This window comes from Clavelina lepadiformis, chromosome 6 (genome assembly GCF_947623445.1).
Source record: "Clavelina lepadiformis chromosome 6, kaClaLepa1.1, whole genome shotgun sequence".
In the NCBI taxonomy this organism is placed as follows: Eukaryota; Metazoa; Chordata; class Ascidiacea; order Aplousobranchia; family Clavelinidae; genus Clavelina; species Clavelina lepadiformis.
This window is the reverse complement of record NC_135245.1, coordinates 1,655,065-1,680,110: the sequence shown is the minus strand read 5'-3', so window position 1 is coordinate 1,680,110 and position 25,046 is coordinate 1,655,065. Positions and strand designations below refer to the sequence as shown.

At 40.4% G+C, this 25,046-nt stretch overlaps 1 protein-coding gene across 2 annotated transcripts in view; it reads left to right on the top strand.

Annotated features, from left to right (window-relative positions):
• The window catches only part of LOC143463495 (uncharacterized), a 56,727-nt gene that overhangs the window by 6,685 nt on the left and 24,996 nt on the right, over positions 1-25,046 (top strand). For both annotated transcript variants that reach the window (XM_076961974.1, XM_076961973.1), the window contains exons 14-69: positions 245-416; positions 668-796; positions 960-1,089; positions 1,198-1,338; positions 1,514-1,772; positions 2,022-2,225; positions 2,398-2,603; positions 2,765-2,903; positions 3,043-3,213; positions 3,592-3,741; positions 3,914-4,151; positions 4,315-4,545; positions 4,762-4,891; positions 4,992-5,184; positions 5,381-5,563; positions 5,793-5,990; positions 6,351-6,500; positions 6,836-6,956; positions 7,155-7,309; positions 7,562-7,697; positions 7,992-8,100; positions 8,305-8,427; positions 8,550-8,772; positions 9,088-9,693; positions 9,946-10,230; positions 10,471-10,710; positions 10,917-11,072; positions 11,366-11,534; positions 11,826-12,004; positions 12,225-12,380; positions 12,622-12,851; positions 13,054-13,291; positions 13,503-13,733; positions 14,194-14,358; positions 14,644-14,803; positions 14,876-14,985; positions 15,218-15,382; positions 15,666-15,841; positions 16,215-16,408; positions 16,620-16,744; positions 16,967-17,128; positions 17,321-17,479; positions 17,788-17,967; positions 18,177-18,293; positions 18,575-18,724; positions 19,124-19,672; positions 19,884-20,474; positions 20,669-20,795; positions 20,942-21,061; positions 21,221-21,362; positions 21,521-21,698; positions 21,941-22,186; positions 22,321-22,610; positions 22,924-23,041; positions 23,285-23,467; positions 23,698-25,006. In XM_076961974.1, coding sequence (XP_076818089.1) covers positions 245-416; positions 668-796; positions 960-1,089; positions 1,198-1,338; positions 1,514-1,772; positions 2,022-2,225; positions 2,398-2,603; positions 2,765-2,903; positions 3,043-3,213; positions 3,592-3,741; positions 3,914-4,151; positions 4,315-4,545; positions 4,762-4,891; positions 4,992-5,184; positions 5,381-5,563; positions 5,793-5,990; positions 6,351-6,500; positions 6,836-6,956; positions 7,155-7,309; positions 7,562-7,697; positions 7,992-8,100; positions 8,305-8,427; positions 8,550-8,772; positions 9,088-9,693; positions 9,946-10,230; positions 10,471-10,710; positions 10,917-11,072; positions 11,366-11,534; positions 11,826-12,004; positions 12,225-12,380; positions 12,622-12,851; positions 13,054-13,291; positions 13,503-13,733; positions 14,194-14,358; positions 14,644-14,803; positions 14,876-14,985; positions 15,218-15,382; positions 15,666-15,841; positions 16,215-16,408; positions 16,620-16,744; positions 16,967-17,128; positions 17,321-17,479; positions 17,788-17,967; positions 18,177-18,293; positions 18,575-18,724; positions 19,124-19,672; positions 19,884-20,474; positions 20,669-20,795; positions 20,942-21,061; positions 21,221-21,362; positions 21,521-21,698; positions 21,941-22,186; positions 22,321-22,610; positions 22,924-23,041; positions 23,285-23,467; positions 23,698-25,006 — 12,097 coding nt within the window. The remainder of the gene's footprint in view (positions 1-244; positions 417-667; positions 797-959; positions 1,090-1,197; positions 1,339-1,513; positions 1,773-2,021; positions 2,226-2,397; positions 2,604-2,764; positions 2,904-3,042; positions 3,214-3,591; positions 3,742-3,913; positions 4,152-4,314; positions 4,546-4,761; positions 4,892-4,991; positions 5,185-5,380; positions 5,564-5,792; positions 5,991-6,350; positions 6,501-6,835; positions 6,957-7,154; positions 7,310-7,561; positions 7,698-7,991; positions 8,101-8,304; positions 8,428-8,549; positions 8,773-9,087; positions 9,694-9,945; positions 10,231-10,470; positions 10,711-10,916; positions 11,073-11,365; positions 11,535-11,825; positions 12,005-12,224; positions 12,381-12,621; positions 12,852-13,053; positions 13,292-13,502; positions 13,734-14,193; positions 14,359-14,643; positions 14,804-14,875; positions 14,986-15,217; positions 15,383-15,665; positions 15,842-16,214; positions 16,409-16,619; positions 16,745-16,966; positions 17,129-17,320; positions 17,480-17,787; positions 17,968-18,176; positions 18,294-18,574; positions 18,725-19,123; positions 19,673-19,883; positions 20,475-20,668; positions 20,796-20,941; positions 21,062-21,220; positions 21,363-21,520; positions 21,699-21,940; positions 22,187-22,320; positions 22,611-22,923; positions 23,042-23,284; positions 23,468-23,697; positions 25,007-25,046) is intronic.

Below are 25,046 nucleotides of genomic sequence, written 5' to 3'. Positions count from 1 at the left end.
TTTTAATGCAAGCATTGTATCATATTTATTCTTCATTCTGCACTGTATGAATTTTTATGCATTAGTACAAATATGCATGTCATTTGTATAAGTAAATTATTTTGAATTGAACTTGAAATCTTTCCACCACAACTAAGATTTCCTGCAACACTTAATACATACTTTTTACATGAATACTACCAGTGGTGGAAGTATTATTTATGATAAGATGGGTGTTTATAACCAGGCCTGTTACTATGCCTAGGCACAGACTGTCCACCTGGCAGCTACAGCTTAGGAAAGGCAATGGCGTGTACAGAGTGCCCTGCAGGTTACGCCTGCCCATCAAAGGACACATTAGGAGATCGAATCACCTGTTGGCCGGGCTCATATGCTGTAACTGGAAGCACATCATGCACTGTTTGCCCTACTCAAATGTATGTATTGAATGTGGTAGTGTAGTACTTTGCTTGTGCACTGTTTGATGGCGTTGTACTATCGCTAAATTACAACTACACCGGTTTGGCACCAGTGTTGTCTGTCATGTCATGTTACTCTCTCTTTTAAAGATAAAGCAGGAAAAATAGAAGTCAAACACTTAATGGTTTCTCTCTTCTCAAAGTGGTTTGTTGTAGAATAAAACTGAATTTACATGATTTGATCAACAAAGCAATTGATTTGAAAACAGGCAATGTCCATTTACATATCGCGCTGTTGAGACTGAATGTGTGGATGGATTTGCTTCTGCCGGAAATCGGTCTTCATGTGTAAGATGTCCGCCTGGACACGAGTGCTCAGATAAATCGTCTGAAACGGGGTAAGTCAGAACTTTTAGTAGTTGGTTGTAGATCTGCCTGGCTGCAGATTACTTGATATTGATCAGGTATTTTACCATCTCATTTTTTTTTTTTTTTACTATAAATTGCATTAAAAATGAATAGAAGCGTTGTGGATTAATTGTGTATTGATTGTGCATGCAGAACTGCATGCGAAAGCGGAACATATTCACTTGGTGGATCAATCACTTGCTCGTCTTGTGAGGCCGGATTTTATTGCCCAAACACAACATCAGGACCTAGACCATGTCCCACTGGTTATTATTCTTTAATGGTATGTTAAATATTTAAGTTTTAAATGTGTTTTTCATAGTAGTCCATTCGCTTTTCATACTCCTGATTATTTTTTGTTGATGGTAATTTTCAAATATAAAATTTCAAGGAGTCGTCTGAATGCACGATGTGCCCCGCTGGCTCTCAATGCATCAACCCAGCTGTTGATCCCGTAGAATGCGGGGAAGGAACTTATTCTTCAAACGGTTCAACTATTTGCCGGCCGTGCTCTCTTGGATACATGTGCAAGGTAGGTGTAGGTACAACTTAATGGTATGAGATATATTATGACAATAATATCACATTATGACAAGATTTCGATAGAAAAATAAATGTTGATGATGTGCATTTGTTGTTGTCATTTCTTTACTCCATACTTGTTTCATCTCATTTTTTCAAAGATATAACTTAAACGCTTTCAACAGGCTGGCTCAACTTCCTCTACCCCACCTGCAGACATCTGTGATAAAGGAAAATACTGTGATGGCAAAGTGGCCACAAACTGTCCAGCTGGAACCTACAACCCTAACAATGGTTCTGGCAGTGAGGCTGACTGCATTCCATGCAAGGTTGGATTTTGCTGCCCTGATCCTGGAACTGTTGATCCTGAACCAGATAGCAAGTGCCCCGCTGGCCATTATTGTCTAGCGGGAACTGCTGGATGCAATTCTTTGCCTTGTAAAGGTCAGTAGGGAATACTACATTCATTTTCTATATTGGTTATAAATATACAGGATCTAGAAAATTTGTTTATTCCACAACTGTGCTCTAATTTTTTTGTTTGTTGTACATTTTCCTACATTTAGTTGTAACTTTATGTCTGCATAATTATACTGGTTAACCTTAATTTCACCACGTTTTAGTCTTTCATTGCACATAATTTATTTGAGATTACATTAAGCCTGTGTCGTACCACGTCACACTTTGTTTCAGGTGGCACTTATAACACAAACGAAGGCAGTTCTGTAGAGACGGCTTGTTCGAATAATACTTGTCCCGCTGGCAATTACTGTCCTGTGGGCTCTCCTAATTCTGGTGAAGATTGTCCAGCTGGATTTTACTGCTTGCAAGGGCAGATATCAGAGTACGAAAACCCATGCCCTCCTGGAACTTATGGAAATACAACAGGATTTGACGGTAACTTATGTTAGAACTTTTTCACAAAATATGCATAACTTATTAGTTTTAACTTACTAACAGCCGGTCAACTAGCTACTTGACCAACTGAACTAGTTTGTAAAAAATGTAATGATGAATGGACAGAGAAACTAATTATTGTTCATTCTGATCGGTAAATTGTGTATTTTAGAGGCAAGTGACTGCATCACTTGCCCGACCGGTTATTATTGCCCATGGGGTAGTGAAGTCTCACCCACCACTGCACCTATAGAGTGCCCACAAGGAACATATAATCCAGACACTAGATCAACTGACAAGCTCAGCTGTAAACTTTGTGATCCTGGAACTGCCTGTAACACGACTGGGCTTGACGCTCCATCAGATGATTGTAGTCCTGTAAGATCCGGGATATCGTGTGTTATTTTCTACTGCTTATCCTAAGTTTAATGTCGCAATTTTTGCTGAATCATATTGTCAGGAGTTGTATTAATTTTACTTTATGTCGATTCGAAATTTATCTTTTGTAACGAATTTAACATTTCCCTCAAAATTCAAAGGGCCATTACTGTCCAGCTGGGACTGCTTTTCCATACCAGTATGATTGTCCGCCTGGAACTTTCACCAATAGAACAAATTTATTTTCAGCCGATCAATGTGAACCTTGTCCTGAAGGCTACTACTGCTCCTATGGCACAAGTAAGCGTTTTTGCTCCCCAAATTAGTTGTTATTCAAATGCTTCAATAGTTGTGTTGGCTTGAAACCACTGCACATAAAAATCCTGTATGTTCAAAATTAAGACGATCAGTCATTTTAAAATTTTATTTCTTTTTTCAGCTGGATTTGGATGGCCAGACGAACCCCAGCCATGTCAAAGAGGTCATTATTGCCCCCTTGGCACCCCAAGCAAGGACAGGTACCCATGTTTTCCGGGGACATACTCCAACAATTCCGACAACGTCAAACCAGAAGACTGCGATGTCTGTGATCCAGGCTATTACTGCACGGGTGAGTCGATCTGTGATCATGTAATCCAACATTTGTTGGTCGTTTTCTTACACTTTTGCGGAGGGTTATGGTGCAACCAAATGCAACTAACAAAAATATTCATTGCACTTTAGAGCTAGGTTTCTTAACATGTAATTTTTCACGTAAAGAATGAACATCTGCTTTTTGGCAATATCGCAAAGTAAAAACACAGTAAATGCTTATCTGAACAACTACTATTGACATATGGTACTTTAAATAGTAATAAAGTAACCATGCAATTAATCTAAATCAATACTAGTTCAAGAAGGTATGTAATGCAGTTGCCTGTACTTTGTATGTGATGCCAATATAAATCTAAACAACTAAAAACTATGCTGAAACAAATTGCAATTCTAGGTGGTAAAAGTGCTGTAGATGAAGCCTGCCCTCCTGGGTACTACTGTCCTAATGGCACTGAATCAAAAGAACAGTATGCTTGTGCCAATGGTACTTACAACCCGAACTATACTAAAACCGATGCAGCAGACTGTCAACCTTGTACCCTAGGTTGGTTTTTTTATTATTGTTTGTAATTTCAGTTCATATCTTTGCACAACTTAATACTATGATTAGTGATCATTGTGTAATTACTGATCGTTGATGATTTTTAAATTATAAGATTTACGGAAATGTATTTCTTGATGCTGTGTTTGACTTTCATTTTTTGTTAATTTTTCAGGTCATTTCTGTGAAGAAGCAACGGTAAACCCCGTGGAATGTCCAAAGGGTTCTTACATGCCCTATGGGGCCGATGCTACCACAGGAACAGTGGTGGGCACCCCAGCCGGGCGTGAGAGTGATTGTCTCGAATGTCCTGGTGGTTCTATATGTGAGAACGGTGCTGTCAGTCATACAGGATGTGGAACTGGATATTACACGAAACCTGGAAATTCTGAATGCCAGTCGTGTATGGCAGGGTATGCCAGAGTTTTCACTTTTTGCTGTTGCTAACAGCTACCCAACTCCATTGCTATTGGCAGTTTTTTTTTTTTGAACTGTGTTTTTAATTAGGTCACAAATTAATATTTTTCTGTTTCTTGTTTTTTTGATTTTTAAATAAATTTTGGCAACTAATTTTAGCTACTACTGCGATGAAAGTGCAACATCATATTCCAACATGATTACAAACAAAACATGCACAGCTGGCTTGTACTGCAAAGAGGGTTTGGAAGATTTAGGAGAAGCAACAGCTTGTCTTGGTGGACATTATTGTCCTGAAGCCACGCCAGTAGAAATTCCTTGCCCAGTTGGCACTTTGAACAATATCACTGGGCAGCCTTCCATTCACGATTGTTTACCTTGTACAGCCGGGTAAGTATCTTGGCGTTGTGTGTTCACTGTTAAGATGAGTGGATAAGATTATAAGCTGACAGGTAATAAGTATTTTGACAGAATTTGACTAAGATTTCAAAACTGACAAAGGGCAATTCACTGAAGTAAAATGATTAACAGTACAGCTGAAACAAGAAAGTATGTTTTGCGAAATTAAATATTTCTGATCTAAACTTGACTGATTGTCTTTTTCAGGAAATATTGCTTAGTAGGATCAAACATAGTCAGTGGTTCATGTGACAGCGGTTATTATTGTCCTACCAACATCGCCAACCCATATATACCTAGTCCACTTTCACTAATAGGTTCTTATGGGCCTAAGCAAGTGAGTCAGATGTGATGTCAGCAATTTTATGCACCCGTTTCTAATACACGTTCAGAATCATCTACTTGCAATTCATATTAATATAGAATATTGAACGCAGATACCATGTCCAGGAGGAACGTACCGAGACACAGCAGGAGCAGCAACAGTGGATGACTGCATCATCTGTGCGGCTGGAACCTATTGCCCTGTCGGCTCAGAAATGACAACCGACTGTGAACAAGGCCATTACTGTCCGGAGAATTCTGCTCTACCTACACCATGCCCAAAAGGAACATACGGAAATCGATCAAGTAAGAAACCCAACATCAACAAAGACTGCCGATAGCCACAATGTGTATCTGATATAAAACAAGTCGTGTGAAACTAGACTTAGAGCGCGATAAAAGCAAAAAACAATCTCAGTAATGGATGGCTTAGAAATTTCCCTTTCGATCTTTGTATCTTAGTTTTGAAAAAGTTATCCATCCGGCAATTTATCTGTTGTAGGTCTAGTAAACGAGTCGGAATGCACCCAGTGTGACCAAGGTTACTACTGCAGCTCCTTGGGGTTGCTGTTTGTGTCTGGGAAATGTGATGCCGGGTACATCTGCACTGGTGGTGCCGTCACATCAAATCCGACTGACAACGTGACGGGAAGTGTTTGCCCTATCGGAGGATTCTGCCCAGAAGGTGTGAGAAGATTTTAAGGGAAAATCGTTAGATGCATGCTGTGTATCAATTTAAACTTTGCTGCAATTGAATTTGTGCTTTAGTCACGATTTTAAATATTGCTTTATACGTAAATGTATATGTCATTTTGAAATGAATATGCATAAAGCATATGCTTGTAACATACTACGCATTAAAACACTACACCTTGATATCTTCCTTGATCAGTATTTAATAAATTGTTGTTTAGGTTCATACGCTGCAATCCCATGTAGGTCCGGTACTTTCAGTGATTCCTATCAACAGACGGATGAGAGCGATTGTCAGCCATGCCTTGCTGGCTTCTATTGCAATGGCACGGCACGGCCTGAACCTAGTGGCCCATGTGCCGCTGGATATTTCTGCACGCAACAGTCATCCAGTCCATACCAGAACGTATGTGATCAAGGTATGAGATCATTATGTTGTTGTGTTTGATATAATTAATTGATAGATTATTATGGTATTTGGTATGATTTTTATTGTTGTCTTTTCACCGTTAATGTTCCTGCTTTTAATCGTATCTGAAAATTATTTCATATCTAAGTTTCCTTCTCAATTTTAACAGGAAATTTTATTTGAATTCGAGTTGTTGTTTTTCCAGTTGCAATCATGTTTTATAATTTAACTGCACGCTGTAGTTGTAACTGGTTGTCTTTAATGAAACTTTCTATCTACTGGATCTTTAACAACCAATAAGTTTGAGATGTTTTCTTCAAAGGCTTCTTCCCCAGCATTCAATTTGCATAAATCCAACTTGTATGTGCAGGTTATTACTGTCCGCAACAGTCAACAGCTCAGACTCAGTGTCCGATTGGGACTTACAACAATCAGTTAGCAAGAGAGAAATGTTCAGCTTGTCTCCCTGGACGCACTTGCCCATATCCTGGCATGAACTACACACTACCATGCCCACAAGGTTTGTTGCTTTGTGATTTGTTAACTAGATATTGACCCAGACTTAATGAAAAACACATCACAACTTAATATATACATTATGTGAAACTGAATCAATCATCAATTATGAATTATCAATCTGAAAACTAGTTGCGGTAGAATGGTATGTTGTTAAATTATGTCACTTTACATTTTGGTAGATTAGTTTTTAAATTGTTGTATGAGTTTTCTCAAAATTATATGTGTTTTATACAATTATATAAATTATTATTGTTAAATTTTGCCACTGTATATTTTGGTGGCTTATTTTTTACACCGTTACATCAAATTACTTGAAATTATGTGCAATATGTGCAGGAAGTTACTGTCCTTCCCCAAATCCTTTTGTTAACTTCACTTACAATGCAAATTCAACCGATTTTGTTGGGACATGGAAAATTGATGGTGAGCTCTGTCCACCTGGAACGTACAACAGCAAGTGAGAAGATTTTTTTTCGAACCCAGAGTCTAAGAACTTAAAGTTTCTTTAAAAAAATTTAAGCTAAAAAAATGATGTTTCTAAAAAATGTCTGCGTACGCCACTCCTACATTAAATCATCGACTGGATCGGCCAAACAAAGTTGACTTTGGAAATTTCTCCCGTCTTCTAAAGTTTTTGTGTATTTACTTGAAATAGAAATTCATCTGAGACTGATGCAGACTGCGTGCCATGCCCAGTCGGCAAGTATTGCAGCCGGTACCAGCTCACAGAACCTGAAGGCAATTGCTCTGCTGGCTACATCTGCTACAATGGGTCAAGTGTGCCACAGCCGTCCCAGGATAATTCTACAGGTATTGTATTTATTTCCAGTATTTTTGTGTAATGTGAAGCAAGTATAAAAAGTTTTGTAATGAAGTTAAACGATAATCTCAATACTAAAAATATACAAAGTGATCTTCTATTTATGATAATAATCTTAATCTCTAAAATAGTGTCGGGATGAAGGAATTACATTAATTGATGTGCATTTCAGTTAACTTTTATGCTTTCACTGTCATATGCATTGCGCAATGTTTAAAGTTTTCTTCAACATTCTGGTGCAGGCTCAGCGGTGGATGTCTCGGTAGGGCAGCAATGCGAACCGGGAAAGTACTGCCCCGAAGGTACAACTTGGATGATTCCATGCCCAGCTGGAAAGTATAATCCAATACAAGGAGCTCAGAATGAAAACCAGTGTCTGTGAGCATGACAATGTTGTATTTGTTCGCTGGCTTTCTACGTTTTTTTACGGATGTTTCATTTGTTTGACTATGTTTACAAAATGTACTTGGTGTACGTTAGATATTTACTGGTATTATAGTAGAACTTTTGAGTGATCTTTGTAATTTGTCAGTCAATGCTTGTTATCGGTCTGTGCATGCTACTGATAAATACTGATACTGACTTGTAATGAAATGGCCAATTTTTTTTTGCATAATTTCCCAGTTTATTGAAAAACCTTGAAATGAAATGTTTTATCTTAAATTATTTCAGGGCCTGTTCAAAAGGAAAATATTGCGAAAGAGAAGGACTTTCAGAACCCACTGGTCCGTGTAGCATGGGATATTACTGTTCTGGTGGCGCATCTTCTCCGACACCAAATGTAATTTCTCTTCTTAGTTTGTTATCCTTCATGTAATATATAAAACATGCATTTTGAGTTTGGACTGTTTTGATTAGTGCTGCCGTTTTCTGAAGCGTTTTAAAAGTTATGTTACCTCAAATTGGCTTGCGATTTATTTCCGACTGTTAAATTACATGTTATTACGTAATAAATGTCAGTTCCATGTAATAATTGTGTTACCAGGACGAATCAACAGAGGGAGGTGATGTGTGTCCTAGCCAACATTTCTGCAACTGCGCAAACGGTTGTGACGCCCCACAACCATGCGATACTGGGACATACACCAATGATACCCAGCAAGGAGCGGTAATGTTATAGCCATAGATTAAGAATTGCTAACATTTTGCTCTATATCTAATTGCTTGTTCAAAATTATCAATAAATTTTGTTGTAAATGAAGTTGTAATTCGTAATTTGTAATTTTTCAGTGTGAAAACTGCGTTGCTGGTTATTTCTGTGTGAGAGGTCAAGCCCCAGTACTATGCGAGGCAGGTTCGTACTGCGTAGGTAGCATCGGAGAAATTTTTGAAACGCAACCTAAACCGTGCCCTGCCGGCACTTACTCCAACCGAACTGGGTTAAGCACACCAGAAAGTTGTTTGCCTTGTGATCCTGGAAAGTACTGCAGTGGTGGGAGAACTGAACCCAGTGGTATGGCACTTGCTATAGAATTAGTTTTTTTTTCAACTATATCTTCACATTTTTTATTTTTATTGTTTAGTGTTTAACATAATAGGTGACATATGCTGTGGCCTGTAACGATATTTACTGTGAATATTAAGTATTTTATTTGCTATTAATTGTAACACTTAAAACTAATAACAAACTTTAATAAAAAAACTTTCTACACAGTCATTAATTAATATTTTACAAAAGCAATAATTTTATGAAATGGCTCATTTAAATTCAACAAAATCCTTCATTTATGCGAGGAAAATTTGAAGTGTTTAAATTGTATATTTGTAGGTGACGTTGCCCCACTTTACTACTCCCAAGGCGCTGCTGGGGATGTGCAACCTACCTCCTGCACCCATAATAACATAACTTATGAATGTGGACGTTGTCAACAAGGGTATTATTGCGTTGGGGGCTTAGGTATGCCAGAACCCTGCCCCAATGGGACTTTCGGACGTTCTGGGGTCACTTTACGATCTGCTGCAGAGTGCCAACCTTGTACACCGGGGTATTATTGTTCTGGGGTTGCTAGGACAAACGAATCAGACTTCTGCAACCCCGGGTACTACTGCACTGAGTCATCTCAGACGCCGACACCCGATCTGGGGTCAGGTTGGGGAGGGCAATGCACCCCCGGTCACTACTGCCCCAAAGGAGCTTCATCTGAAAACGCGTGCAACCCTGGCACCTATGCAGAGACCAGTGGCATGGCCTCGTGTGACATCTGTCCTGCCGGTCAGTTTTGCCCGGCTGAAGCTTCGACCCCAAGTTCGTGCCCTGTTGGGTCTTTTTGTCCCAATGGTACAAGTAATAGTACGATACGGAAATGCCCGAGAGGAACTTACAACAACAAAACCGGATCGGAAACGTCTGTTGACTGTTTGAGCTGTCCTGCTGGTAAGTGACGATGTAGTTACAACTTATTTCGACATAATAATAATAACAAACAGTTTCCATGAATAGAAATTGTCATATATTTATTGGCAGACATACATTGGCTTTGATATACTTTACCTTGATTTACATCTTAATTGGAAATAACATTAAATCTGATTTAAATAACAGGTTAACTTAGAATTACTTGCTGGTGTCTCCTTGTGGGTACTTTCTACTATTTTTCTCAAACTTCTCTGCTTTCGTTTACCTCAGGGCAATATTGCGAGACAGAGGAACTGGATCTGCCAACCGGTCCATGCGATCCTGGGTGGTATTGCATCAGTGGTGCATTTGAGTCCAAGCCAAGTAACGAAACTTATGGTGGGAGATGTGTTGCAGGAGAATATTGTCCGCAAGGGGCGACAGCGCCCACAGTTTGCACCCCAGGAATGTTTTGTGGGAGAGCGGAACTGCCTGCTCCCGAAGGCAACTGCAGTGTAGGTTTTTACTGCGCAAATGGAAGTGTCTCAACGGCTCCATCAGGCGGTGATGCTACAGGTAGGACACAATTATATTATGTATAATTGTGGAAGTTTGTGATGAAAATTATGAACAACTTTTATCAACCTTTGATTACGTCAACCTTTTGACATTATTGTCAGGTCAATAGCTTTTCGTTGCTATTGTTACTTACATAACACAAACATGTCTTGTCTACTTCCTGAACTTGTCTGATCACAATTTTATATTTTGTATTGTATGTGACATTAACTGTCTCCTTGTTAAAAAACTTCCTAGGTGGACCATGTCGCGCTGGGTACTACTGCATGGAAGGATCATCCGTAGGCACCAAATGTCCACCGGGTACCTTTGTTGCTACCACAGGAAGCCAGACTGTGGATGACTGTCTGAATTGCACATCCGGAAAGTTTTGCACAGGCTATGGCTTGTCTGTTGAAACGGGCGATTGTCAGGCCGGTTATTATTGTCCTGGCGGCCAGGAAGTGGCTTCCCCACCAGAATACGTTTGCCCAAGAGGTCTGTGGCATCATATCTTCCATATTTTATATTATTATTCAATTGAATATTTTTATTTTGTACCTAGCCAGATGAATGATCGGTTAAAGCATATTGACGCCTATAAAATTGTTTCAGTCAAGCATGACGATCTATCAAAATTTTTGATAAAATGCGGCCGTATCACATTGTGACTGCTTTAAATTAATATCTACGTCACATTAAAGGACATTTTTGTGAGGCCGGTTCAGCCAGAGCAGTGCCTTGTGGAAACGGAACTTATCAGGATAAGGAAGAGCAGGACAAATGTGAGACCTGTCCATCTGGATACTATTGCGGTGTGGGCCCTGTCACTACTTACAATGACACAATTTGTCCAGAAGGTAAACAAATGGAGAAATAAATGTTTCAGAACTAAACATTGGGCTTTTTAAGACATACACTTAAAAATTTTTATCATTCGGTGAAAAAACAAGTTTTTTTTAAATAAAAATAAAGTATAGTTATACAAAAAATACAAAGGGTTCAAAGCAAAACAATGTATATTGCTTTATGTATTGTATTACATGGTCTGTAATAAATTAGTAAATGTAGATGTTTTCAATACAACTTACTGGGGTAAAAAGTTTGCAAACCAAATGTGCATGTTTGTGACTAAAAGCACGTCTGATACCAGGATATTTTTGTCCTGCTGGCACATCTGAGGCGAATGAAAACCCGTGCTCTGAGGGAACATACAACAACAAGACTGGGGCCACTTCTGTCGACTGGTGCTCTGCCTGCACTGGGGGCTATTACTGCCCTGATAAAGCTCAAACTCGAGTGGAACTGGAGTGTGCTGCCGGGTGAGTTGTTTGCATAAATTGTCGATTTTTTGCATATCCATCAGAAATAGAAGTGTTCAATTAAAGTGGGAACAGGTAAAACCATGTGACGTTGTAGTCAATGTCATGTACTTACACTTGTTCATACTTTTCATTTGTTTGTTTTATTTTTGTTACTGGTATGTATGACATGTTCAGCATTCATACAGTTGTGTTTTGTTGTTTGATTTGGAATTAATATATTACTGATATTTGCGATCACGTAAATTGCAATATATTTGTTATTTCTTTTTTTCATCATTTTTATTCAAGATTCTTTTGCCGGGTGGGAGCACAAGTGGCAACCCCAAGTATGGGTGAGGACGCAAATTCATGTCCACAGGGGTTCTATTGCCCCCTGGGTACAACGACCCCGGAATCTTGCCCCCCAGGTAGTTACGGATCAAGCGCAGAGTTGAAAAGTGAAGATGAATGCCATGGATGTGACCCAGGTCAGTAAACACAGCAGAAAGTGTGTTGGGTCACTGTTGATATTGAATATTGCTGCTTTGCCGCAGCGCCGTGAATTATATTTTGCATGGTTTATTGTTAAAATTGAATGAGTCCTTTCATATACACCCGGTGGTTGTGTCAAAAATTTAATTAATACAATTTATATCATAACCACATACTTAAGATTTTACCACAATATCAATTTCTATCCCCACACAGGCATGTATTGTGCTGAGAACAACCTGACAGCTCCTAGTGGTCCATGCAGCCCCGGATATTATTGTCCAATCAATGCCACGCGCCATGATCAGATACAATGTGACGTCGGAAGTTATTGTGAGCAAAATTCATCATCCCCAACACTCTGTCCACCTGGTAAGTTCGTTTGTTTGTTTATTTTGTTTTCATTGAAGCGTATTTTATGATCTTGATCAGTTGTGGAATAACCCTCTTTAACGTCAATGTTTGATTTCTTATACTTTTTAACCAAACAAGTTTAAACCTCAAGTCGTAGGTAAATTTTAATCTAAACTGAGATTGTTAAGCTAACCAGTTTGGTAATCCCGTTGCCGATGTTTGTAATATCTCACGCTATTTCAACACCCTGTTTTTGTAGGAACGTTTTCAAACGTTAGAGGTCTTGTAAATGTCTCGTCCTGTACAACCTGCACCGGGGGAAAATATTGTCAGACTGAGGGTTTATCAGAACCAACAGGTAACTGCACGGCAGGGTACTACTGTCCAGCTGGTTCCATCGTCTCCCAGTCGAACACAACAAACTGCCCACCTGGAAATTACTGTCCTGGTGGAACCGCTGAACCACAGCCCTGCCCTGATGGGACATATGTAAGTGAAATTGCCTTTTCAATTAACATGACTACATATATTGCCCCTTTAAGGTTTCACTTGGGCAGCCACTAAAAATATTTAAATGGTCATCGTGGAAATTTGAGAGAATGTTTCAGTGTACAAAAACACCTTAAAAACGCTGCCTGCCCACACGCCATTTGTCATAATTTGTGAGGTTTATTCTCTGTTTTGAATCAAGGTGAATTGGACCAATGCACAGGAATGTCCGCCTTGCCCTGAAGGTTTTGCTTGTACGGAGGGAGGCAGCATTGAAGTATGTCCGATGGGCTACTACTGTCCAGCCGGTACAGGGGCTGATAAAAGAGCATGTCCCAGAGGAACATTCAGCAACCTGACTGGTCTTACCAACATAACAGGCTGCCAGCCGTGCCCAAGCAGATACTACTGCCCTGATGAAGCCACAATGACTGTCACAAGTATGCTAGTTAGTTTTTATTCGACAATTTTAAACGTTTTTTAATGTTCAAAAAAGTTGAATACGTCAGCGACAACAAGAAGTACAGTAGAAGCAGAATTGTGAAGTTTTTAATATATGTATGTGTAGAAATTATTTGGAGTTTGAGGAGTTTTAGTTTTTGTTTATCTGGAGTTATTTATCGGTTTTAAGACGTTTATTTTTTTTCTTAGGAGTGTGCGATGCAGGGTTCTTTTGTATATCCGGTATGGATCGGCCAGATCCAGATGGTAGCAACACCACATCAACCGACTCTTGGTGCTATGATGGGCGGCAAACCGGTTATGGTGGACGATGTCCGGTTGGTCATTATTGTCCACTTGGATCCAGCTATCCACTTCCCTGTGAACCAGGAACTTACGCTGCAACCCTGGGAAAAAGCAGTTGTGAGACTTGTGAACCCGGTAAGTTACCCGTTTCTTTCAATGTAAGGGAAGTTATATAAGAGAGACTTGGTAGACGGTGCTTTTTTTTCATGGATTAAAGCCTACTTTGAAGATAAACACCTACAGTTTTTTGTGATATTAGCTCCACACAACAAGAGCATTATGAAAGAGCAAGTAGCAATCTAAAATCTCGGACTGGCTGTGTGTCTTTCGGTCACTTTTGCATTAGAAATTACTGTTATAATTTTATCAGATCACTTTTTGTAAAATATTGTGTAACATTGTTTCACTGAATGCTAGCTCTAGTGAACTCTTTGAAGAAATATTAGACCAGACCAATTTTATTTTGAGAAAAAAAATTAAAGTAGATTTGATTATCCACCAAGTCGAGATATTTTGTCACCATTTGAAGTATCACTGTTTATAGTCATTGATATTTTCATTGAAACTTTATTGTTTTGATATATTTATCTTGCAGGTTATTACTGTGAAAATGCAACGTCTGATTACAGCATGTTTCCGTGCCCATCGGGGCATTTTTGTGAAGCCGGTACCGACACACCTAAAAAGAATCCCTGTCCTGCTGGCACCTTCAACAACGCCACTACCAAGACAAGCCTTGACGACTGTATACTTTGCACAGGTAGATTGTCATGGTGTAATAAGCATGATTGAAATCAGACTTTGTAAGTAAATTTAAAACGATGGTATGTTATTGGTAAAACAATGTATATTCTGTTTATTTAGCTATGTATGTAATGTATTTAGCATAAAAATGCCATATTGTGGATTATTGGCAAAGTGTCATAAAGTAAACAATATACAAAGAAATACAACTATTAAAAAACTGGGGCAAACTCTACTTAGACGAAAAAATTGGTTTAGCTACTTTGTGAAAAGAACATGAACTTTTACTTTCTTATTTCAGGTGGTTATTATTGTGATTCGCCTGGTTTGTCATACCCAAGTGGCTCCTGTCCAGAAAGATATTACTGTCCCAACGGAACAACAAATTCAACTGAGAATTTTTGCCCGATTGGAAGCATTTGCCCTGCTGGGGTGTCAGCACCCACCGATTGTCCGTTTGGGTTAGTCTGCTTTGTGAGAAATCTTGTTTGATCTTAATTGATATTTAATGCCCCCGCACTTATAATTTCTAGATCGTTCTGTGACCAAAATGGTCTAGCGGCTGTAAGTGGCCCTTGCCAGGAGGGCTGGTACTGCAGGTTGGGTGCCCAGGTCGCGGACCCTGAAGATGGAAATATCACAGGTTTGTTCTTGTTTGTTTATTTTATTCCTCATCTGAACACTTCCTGTCTTTCTTTCTTTCTTATTTAAGTAATTTTCCTTTAATCTACTGTATTTTTCTGGTAAGGGTTCTGTTTTTTTCATTTAATTCACTGTTTGAAGGCATTTAAGGTTTTTTTTGGAATAACAAACTCTGCCTTTTTGTATTTTATGACCCGTTTGCTCTTTGTTTGAGGCAACTGTCGTGTTTCCAGGTAACTTTTGTCCCGCTGGGGCATATTGTCCAACTGGATCCGGAGCCCCAAAATACTGTCCCCCTGGTACTTATTTGAACACGACAAGGAACACGAATGAATCGGATTGTACGGAATGCGACCCTGGGCATTATTGTGCAGGATACGGCAACAGTGAACCAACAGGTATGAAAGTATTGCCAAAATCTGACATAATAAACAAAGTCTTCATTGAGTCTTAAGAATTGTAGCTGTGCCTATAGCTGACATGACAATATATAGTATTCGAATTTTAACCCATCAATATTGATGTTTTTGATGAAGTAGTGCAAATGCTGGAAAATTTCTGCTCCAGTGAACTATTTTTAACACAAATGAAAACTTGATTGTGATTTTTGAGATTTATGAAAAAACACGATTTATGTTTTTACAAAAATGCAAATATTATAACCAACCATCTTGTTATCAGCCCCTTGTGCTGCCGGCTTCTACTGTCAAGGCCAGATAGGCCAAAGAATCTCAACAGCCACGCCATCAGCTTACGTCTGTCCTCAAGGCCACTACTGTCCGCAGGGCTCCATCAACGCCATCAGATGTTCATCTGGATTTTATCAGAACGACAAGGGAAAAGATGTCTGCAAGGAGGTGAGAGAGAGAGAGATAGGGAGGTTTTTACAAGTCTGATTATACTTTCCATGATAGTAACTTGGATTTCTTTTCGTTTTCAATTTTTTTCCATAAATCTGATAATACCGGTAAGTAATTCGTGATTTAGCCCATAAAAGTGCGTTTTGCTAAAAAGGCACTTTTTATTTGTATTGACTTTGCATTAAATTTAACAATGACAAAAGATGACATCTGGTGACTCTTTACAAGTTTTTTATTTCTCCGACACTCATTGGTCATATTTTGATAACCGTATCTTATAGTATCTACAATCTACATATAAATAGTTTTAGAAAACGCTGTCAAGTATCAAAAGTATTTATTCTAACTCATCTACGTTTGATACTTGCAGTGTGAACAAGGGTACTTCTGTGACAACAACATGGCACCAGTGGTTATATACAACGCTTCATCAATTTGTCCACCTGGTCACTACTGTCCCCCGGGTACCAACTACTCGTATCAATACCCTTGTCCTGAAGGCACCTTCTACAACAGCACCGGGGCACAATCGTCATCACAGTGTCTGGCTTGCGCTGCGAGAATGTGAGTCAGTTTGACGTTTTCCTCTAAACGATTTATTTGGCGTCTTTAATCTAATAACTAAGCTCTTTGTTGAATGAATTGAACAAGAGTAAGTGCTAATTTTTTAGGTGAATTTTGTAATTTCTCATGTGTATGTTTATATATATATATATATATATTATGCTTAAACGCTAAAATGAAAGACCGCACTAACACACCGGCCACGCTTTAGGTTTTGTGAAACAACCGGGCTGTCGTATCCCTCTGGTGAGTGTGAGGCCGGGTATTTCTGCCGGACGGGTTCCAATTCTTCGACACCTGTCAACAATGGTGACATGCACGGTGAATGCCCGTCAGGCAAGTAACTACATAGCTGGTATCTACTGTTGGTTGTGGAGAACAGACAAGACAGTGCAGCCACAAATTTTTAATATAAAAGCGACAGAAATTATTACTGAAACCTATGACATAAACAATGGCAGCTTTTGTGGGGTGTCCGAGGCGTGAAAACATCATTAACCAACCCAATTCGGGTGACTGCAGTTAACAAACCTATAATCCTGAAAATCTGGGTTACAGGATTCTATTGCGAGCAAGGAACTGCCAACCCTACGCCATGCCAACCCGGATCTTATAACCCATCAGTTGGAGGCAGAAATCAGTCGGCTTGCTTGAGTTGTTCTGTGGGAACGTATTGCCCGTATTACAACATGACCACTGATGGGTTGCCATGCACAGAAGGTGTAGTATTTTCAATCATACGAGCTGTTGCATTTGTATTTTTGTCATGGTTTACAACAATAAAGATCAGCGTTTTATGAGAGCACTGTCACACTACGACTGCATAATTTCATGATTGCATGACTGTACACTCAGATTCGCCGTTTTTGAGTTTCCCATTCATTTTTTAAATTTGAATTTCATGTCCTCCAGGTTACTATTGCCCTCCTGGGTCAAGTAACCAAACGCAGTCAGTTTGCCCAGCTGGGTATTATTGCCCTGAGGGTGTGCTTGACCCTATAGCATGCCCAATGGGAACGTGGAGTGACAGAGATGGATTAGTCAATGCGTCTCAGTGTGCCCCATGCACAGGTGAGTGGTTTCACGTGTTTTGTCTTTTTTTCATTGGAAGATGGAGATAATCATACGTCAGCTAAGTCTAGCTTGTGACTTTAGTAATACTGATTTTAATAAAATACAAAAAGCAGAATATATGGTATCACTATAGGGTTTACCTTGTTTTTACGGTATTTAACTGTATTTTCTCGACATAGACATTTCACCAGACTTAATTGACATTAATGTTGCATTTACCGGCACTTGTTCGTAATTCCAACTGATCTTTAATACATAGCACCATAAGCGTATTTATCAAAGCAAACTAACCATGGGTCTTGCAGCTGGGTTTTACTGTCCGAGGTCTAATCAGATAAAAGTGATCGACGTGTGTGAGCCTACCTACTACTGCTTGGCCGGACAATATCAAACGTCGGATAATATTTGCCCAATCAGTCAGGTCTGCCCTAATGGCAGTGCCATCTACCAGCCTTGTCCGGCCGGAACTTACACCAACTCCACAGGTGAATTGTTTCGATTGGGATTGTAACAGCTCTGTTTTTCTGGTTTCAATTTTTTTTTGTATTGTTTTTTTCTGTTTTACTGGATTGTTAATGTGATATTGTTGCTGCATTTAGAGCAGAATAGGGCTTTTATAAGATACATATTGCCTTAAGTTATTTGCAAAGATTATTGAATATTCGGCAGTTATTTCATGTTTCCTTATTTGTAGGTCAATCTTCCTGTGACATTTGTCCTGCCGGCTTTTACTGCTTGCCTGTCAATCTTGAAAATGCAACTCTGAATATCCAGCCCTGCCCGGAAGGTTATTACTGTCCTGAAGGAACTGGTATGATGACAAGTTGAAATCGTATTGCGTTAAACTTACACAAGCCAAAACAAAAACCTGATTTTCAACAAACTGAATTGTAGTAATTGGTTTAATTTAATAGTTTTTACAAACTTAATCGTCAAGGGAGACAATTGTGATGAAAAAGTCAAAAAATAATTTTTTTTTTCAAGTTTCATAAGTAAGCCTAGAAATTGTTCCACCACATTAGTGTTTACTACAACATGATTTCTATGTTTTGGTGTAAATAAAATAAAGCAAAATTACTTTCCTCCCCGCAGGGTCAAATTCCAGCTGGTGGCAGCCTTGCCCAGCAGGCACTTACAGCAATACCACGGGCCTGTCATCTGTCAGTCAGTGTACGCCCTGTGAGGCCGGCTATTATTGCAAGGGCACTGGGAACACTGAAGTTACTGGAAAATGCTTAGATGGTACTTTGGTGTTGCAATGAGAATAAAAATTGTGATCAGACAAAACTTTAACCATTTAGCTTCAATTCAACAAGAACTTTTTATTTTATAAGTTAAAGGATTTTATTGTTGAAATTCGGAAAGTAAAATTAGTAAAAATCTCAATTGCAAAAAATTATAAATATGCGTAATATCAGTCGCGTAGATTTACTCTTGTTTATATTTATGAAAGCAACAAACTTATCTATGAAAAATTTTATAACACTGCTCCCAAATTATAAAAGCTATTGGCAGAAATTAAAAGAAACAATAATGCCTTTTCATTAAAATATTTGATTGACTGTTATTTATTTTGATGTAAGCCGCAGATTTATTTTTAGGATATTCTATAACACATATTTTATTTACTGTCTTGTGCAGGATATTACTGTACCAAGGGGGTTGATAATTCCCAGCCTGGAAATGGAACAACAAGCTACTTAACGTCTGTTGACCCCAGTGACAATTGCACCTGCTGTGGGGGCACAAATACCGGAATAGGAGGTATATGTCCGGAGGGGTCATTCTGCAAGCTAGGAAGTGACATCCCAACTCTCTGCAGCCCTGGAAGTTATTCTGACTCTCAAGGATCGTCAGTGTGTAGTCCGTGTCTCGTTGGTTACTTCTGTGAGCGTGGTGCAACCCGTTATTCCACCAGCCCGTGCCCAAGGGGCCACTTTTGTCCCACAAACACCACTTCTTCCACTGAGTTCGAATGCCCAGCTGGGACCTACAATCCGGACGAAACGAAACGATCACTGGCAGACTGCCTGCCCTGTCCGGCCGGACAGTATTGTGCAAGCTCTGGTCTTCCTGGCCCGACAGGGAATTGCTCGGCAGGATTCTACTGTGTTGGGAACAGCACTGTTGCTACCCCGGTGGACTCCGCAGTGGGCAGTAACTGCCCTGCTGGATTTTACTGCCCAGAAGGTAAGATTTCTTCTTTTTATTGTCTTGGTACAGCTAGTGCAGATGTTGTAAACTAACAAAGAAATTTTCATTTAGGTTTTATGACTTGCTTCGGTTCAGCAAAACGAATGTAGCGCACATGCTATTGCTTTGGTTAATAATTTTTGTTCGCGCATATTCTTAAAAGATTCTTATAATTATACATGTTACATCTTCAATGCACCTTCTGTAGGTTCACACGCACCTATATCCTGTCCAACGGGTTATTATTGCCCATCTGCAAACGCTTCCACTTTCACCGATGTGTGCTCAGCTGGGTATTATTGTCTCATGAATGCCACCACTGGGACTCCTGATGGGTCAGACGGGACCGGGTGGCCATGCCAACCAGGACATTATTGTGAGGCGGGCACCTTAGCACAAGCCCTCTGTCCCAATGGCACCTACAGCAACGCAACCAACAACAAGAAGGAATCCGATTGTTCTCAGTGCAAGGGTGGACAGTTCTGTTCTCAAAACGGCTTGACTGCTCCTGATGGTACCTGTACCGCTGGGTATTATTGCCCTGGTGGGGACGTGCGAGGAGACTCCCAGCCATGTACCGCTGGGTACAAATGTCCTGCCGGGTCTCCAGCTCAAATACCCTGCTCGTCTGGAACGTATCAAAATGATGCGGTCGCATTCGAGTGCAAGGTCTGCCCAGCTGGCTTCGTTTGTAATGCTACCAGCGCACCCGTAGTTAACCCTTATATGTACGAATGCCCAGAAGGTTATTATTGTGAAGCGGGCACGGAATATGCACAACAGTACCCTTGTCCTCCAGGTAACTGACACCAACACGCCTTTCAGCTGTTCTTTTGCTTTGAAATTTACAATTGAAATTTATAACTTAATGTACAAAAGAAGTTTTTGAAATTCGAATAACAGTTGCTATTGTTGTTTTACTTGCTGTAATGTTGTGATCAATAAACTTTTATATCCAAGTGGCCTTCATCATTATTATTTTTTTGTATGCAGGTACCTTCAACAATCGAACTGGTCTTACTTCTATCGGAAACTGTACTCAGTGCTTAGCCACATACGCCTGTGATGAGCCTGGATTATCTTATCCATACCGGCTGTGTGCTGCCGGTTATTTCTGCAAGTACGTAAATTAACAGCTCAGTTAGAAAAATAAACTTCATGCTTAAATTGGGATTTATTTCAAAACTTAAGGCAACTTTTAGTACTTTGTCTGTAACAGCTTAAGAGCAAGAATTAAACCGGTTAAGTTATTGATTATTATTTCAGGTCTTCATCCAATTCCACCACCCCCAGTCTCGGCCTGGATATAGCTAATGTATGCCCACCCGGCTATTATTGCCCACAGGGGACTGATGAGCCCAGGAAATGCCCAATTGGGACCTTCAGGTAAAATAATAGAAGAAATTTTATTACTAACGTGTCATGGTAAACAGTTGTTTTAATGTTTAATCTTCAAGTTGCTAATTTCCTGTGTTTTTGTTCATGATATTGCACTTGCAGCAATCGATTTTGTGTGACAACATTTAAACACTTTGCTCTTTTCAGTGATGCTGTGATGCTTGCCAGCGAATTGGAATGCACAAACTGCACGGCTGGTTTTTACTGTAACTCAACAGCGCAAACCTCATACACCGGTCCCTGTGATCCCGGTTTTTATTGCCCAGTTGGTTCAACACATCCACAGCAGGTGCGTCTGGAAAAAGCAGATTGTGGTTGATTATTACACGACAATTTCATTAAATAATGTAACTAGGCACAGCGGCATTGCTTATACTGATTTTTCAAATCAGATGTTGTCATGAATGTGAGACAAATGTTTTAATATCATAAGAATGTTTGAATTAGGTGATCTGCCCTGCTGGTAGTTACTGTCGTCAGCAATCTTCCACATTTACGAACTGTCCGATACCGACTTATTCCGATGCGGAGCGTTTAACTGATGAATCCGAGTGTCAACCCTGTCCTGCTGGATTTTACTGCAATACCCCTGGACGTACCAACTACACTGGACCATGCACAGAAGGTACGACTCTTTTGTGGTTTTTATTTGCTCATGTCTAATTTGGTTTTGGGGCTTTGTTAGAAGTCGTTGAAATTTGCAACATGCATAACGTAATTATTTTCTTCGTATTGTCATAACATACACAACAACATAATTTTTCAAAGTTGCAGTCGTATCTGTGAAAGTTGATTGTAAAATATTCTTGGTAAAGTTTTTTTACCTGTGTGCATTAGAGTTTACGGAAAAGACTATTAATTTTATAGGTTACTACTGCCCCAATGGCAGCTCTTCCAACACGCAAGTTAGCTGTCCAATCGGCTTTTACTGTCCAACTGGGTCTCCGTCCCCTCGATTATGCGGAGATGGTTTTTACTCACCCTCCTCATCGTCTCCCTCTTGTGAACCTTGTCCGGCCGGACATTATTGCGTCGCAAGCAATGTAGTTGCTGGGGATTCCTCAACCCTTTACCGGCCGTGTCCACAAGGCTACTACTGCCCAAATGGAACAGGTGTCCAGCAAATTTTGAATTTTTATGTGAACTTGTGATTGTAAACTTTGTGTTTAGCAATAGCACAGTCTAATGTTACGTATAGTTTAAACCGCTCCCTAAGTTAAGAACTTTTCATTGATTGGTATCACCAGGTTTGAATTGGATGCCGTGTCCTATTGGAACGTATAATGACAAAACAGGTCAGTCCATGATTGAAGATTGTACCCCATGTGACCCGGGTTACTTTTGCAACGATACTGGCCTCATCAAACCCACCGCCTTATGCAACACTGGATATTTCTGTGAATCTGGGTCCGCGGCCCCCAACCCTAACCCCACTGGGTCGGCATCATGCACTACCTCTGTTGGCTCGGTCTACCCAAGCATTGGAGATACTTGCCCTACTGGGAGCTTTTGTGAAGAAGGCAGTCAAAGTCCCAAGGTTTGTGTAACTTTTATGTTGAGTCAAAGTGTGCGTTTGCATACTATAGCATTCTCAGTGTTGTTATAGCAAGGTATTACCTTAACATCTTCAATATGCAATGGTAGATAATCAACAGTTTAAATGGTTTGCGTTACTTAAACAGTTTGGTTTCTTAAAAGTGCAATCGTAATGTTTTGTCAAGCCTCGTGAAAACCTTTTAACTATCTGTGAGTTTATATAAGTATTGGCTATTGTGTTCGTTTTGTGTGTGAGTCGTAACTCCCAACATTTAAACTCTAAACTAATTTAAATTTTGTTGTTTTTATTCTAGGAGTGTGATCCTGGCTACTACAATGATGTGCCAGGGCGAGGGTCATGTGAACTGTGCAAAGCCGGCTACTACTGCCTTGCCAATACGACGACATACCTGTCCAATCCTTGCCCTGCAGGTATCAGCAAACAAAGGACATTTGTAGCAAGCTCTTGTATAAGAAATTAGGTTGAAAGTTGTGTGTTGTTGGTAATGCAATGGAAGGTCATTAACCCATTTACTGGAGCTAGTTTGAGTTATTGGTTAATTTTAAATTTCGGTCAACCGATGTTGAATTTACCACTTTTGACTGTATTTCTTAGGCTTACATATTTCCATATTAGCTTCTATGTGTTTTATCGTCATCATATTTCTTTCTTAGGTCATTATTGCCTGGAGGGAACGCCGAAACCTGATCAATATCCATGTCCACGTGGTACATTCAACAACGAAACTGGAGCACAGAATGAGTCATTCTGTGTGCCATGCCCACCCGGAAACTATTGCGACGGCGAAGGTAACACTGACAAGGGCGCCCCATGTGACATCGGTTACTACTGCTCAGGTAAAGCTGGTTTAATGATAGGTTAGTTTCATCGTGAAATTCACAGATAATAAGTGGCGATGACTATATTTAATTGCTGCAAAAACTATTAAATTTTGCCGGTGAACATTCGTTGCCGACTTGCTTAAACACTACTGGCTTCTTGCTGACTACATTTCAACGCCAAATGATGTTATTCTCGTAATGTCTCTCACCTTTGTCAGGTTTTAAACACAGCTCTGTTATTTCAGGAGGAGCGTGGATTTCTACCGGGGGGACCCAAGGTGGTCGTTGTCAAGCAGGTTTCTACTGTCCATTGGGTTCCCCTGCCCCTGTCACGTGTCCGCGTGGTCAACACTGCGATATTTCTGGGCTGGAGGAACCTAGCGGGCTGTGCACCGCTGGGTTCTACTGCAAAGCGGGATCACAAGAAGCCCGAGCTGATGATTGTGGTGCTGGTTTCTACTGTCCTGAAGGGGTTGAAACACAAACGCCGTGCCCTAATGGAACCTACAGCAGCGCTGTTAACCTTGCAACTCGTGATGACTGCAAATTGTGTGACGCGGGAATGTTCTGCAGTGGGGTCGGTCTTACCACGGTGTCGGGCATTTGCTCTGCAGGCTTTTACTGCCCGGCCGGTAACACGAGTCCAGATGACCCTGCGAATACATGTCAGGCCGGATACAGGTGCCCGGCCGGAAGTGGCGACCAAATCGAGTGCAACACAGGACACTACCAGCCTGAAACGCAACAATCTGAGTGTGAAGTGTGTCCCGAGGGGTCTTACTGTCCTTCCGGTGTTCCTGTCAGCTCTCCAACAACTTGCCCAGCTGGGTACTTCTGCCCCAACGGGACAAAAAGATCAGACGAGCATACTTGTCCACCAGGAACTTACAACAACAACACCGGCCGTGTTTCCGTGGATGATTGTCAGCCATGTTGGCCGGGATTTTATTGCTCATCTCCGGGCCAAGTGACTGGTGAAGGAAATGGTCCATGTAATCCAGGTTATTACTGCACTGGTGGTGCCGCTAGCAGCACTCAAAATCCATGCCCACTCGGCTCTTACTGTGTTGTAAACAGCCCGGATGCAAAACGATGTCCAAATGGAACCTATACGGAAGACATACAAACCCCAAGTTTGTCCGACTGCCTCATGTGCGAGCCTGGAAAGTACTGTACTCAGTCCGCTGCTGCCATTGGTGTTTTTCCTAACTGTGACGCTGGTTATATTTGCACAAATGGATCTGACGTCCCCAATCCAACCGATAATATCAAGGGCTATGAGTGCCCGGCGGGTAGTTACTGTCCAGCAGGAGCGACAGTGGACAGCAAATGTGATCTTGGTCAATATCAACCGAGTAAGGGTCAGGGAACTTGTGACGATTGTTTACCGGGCTTCTATTGCCCTGATACAGGGATGACATCAGGTTTACCTTGCCCGGAAGGAAGTTATTGTGTTGGTGGAACGTTTGACCCGGACAGATGCCCAGCTGGAACCTTTTCCAACAAAACTGGTTTGAAAAATCAGAGTGAATGTGAACCATGTCCTGCTGGCAAGTAAGTTATTCAAACCACAGACAGCACATAGGTCACCATC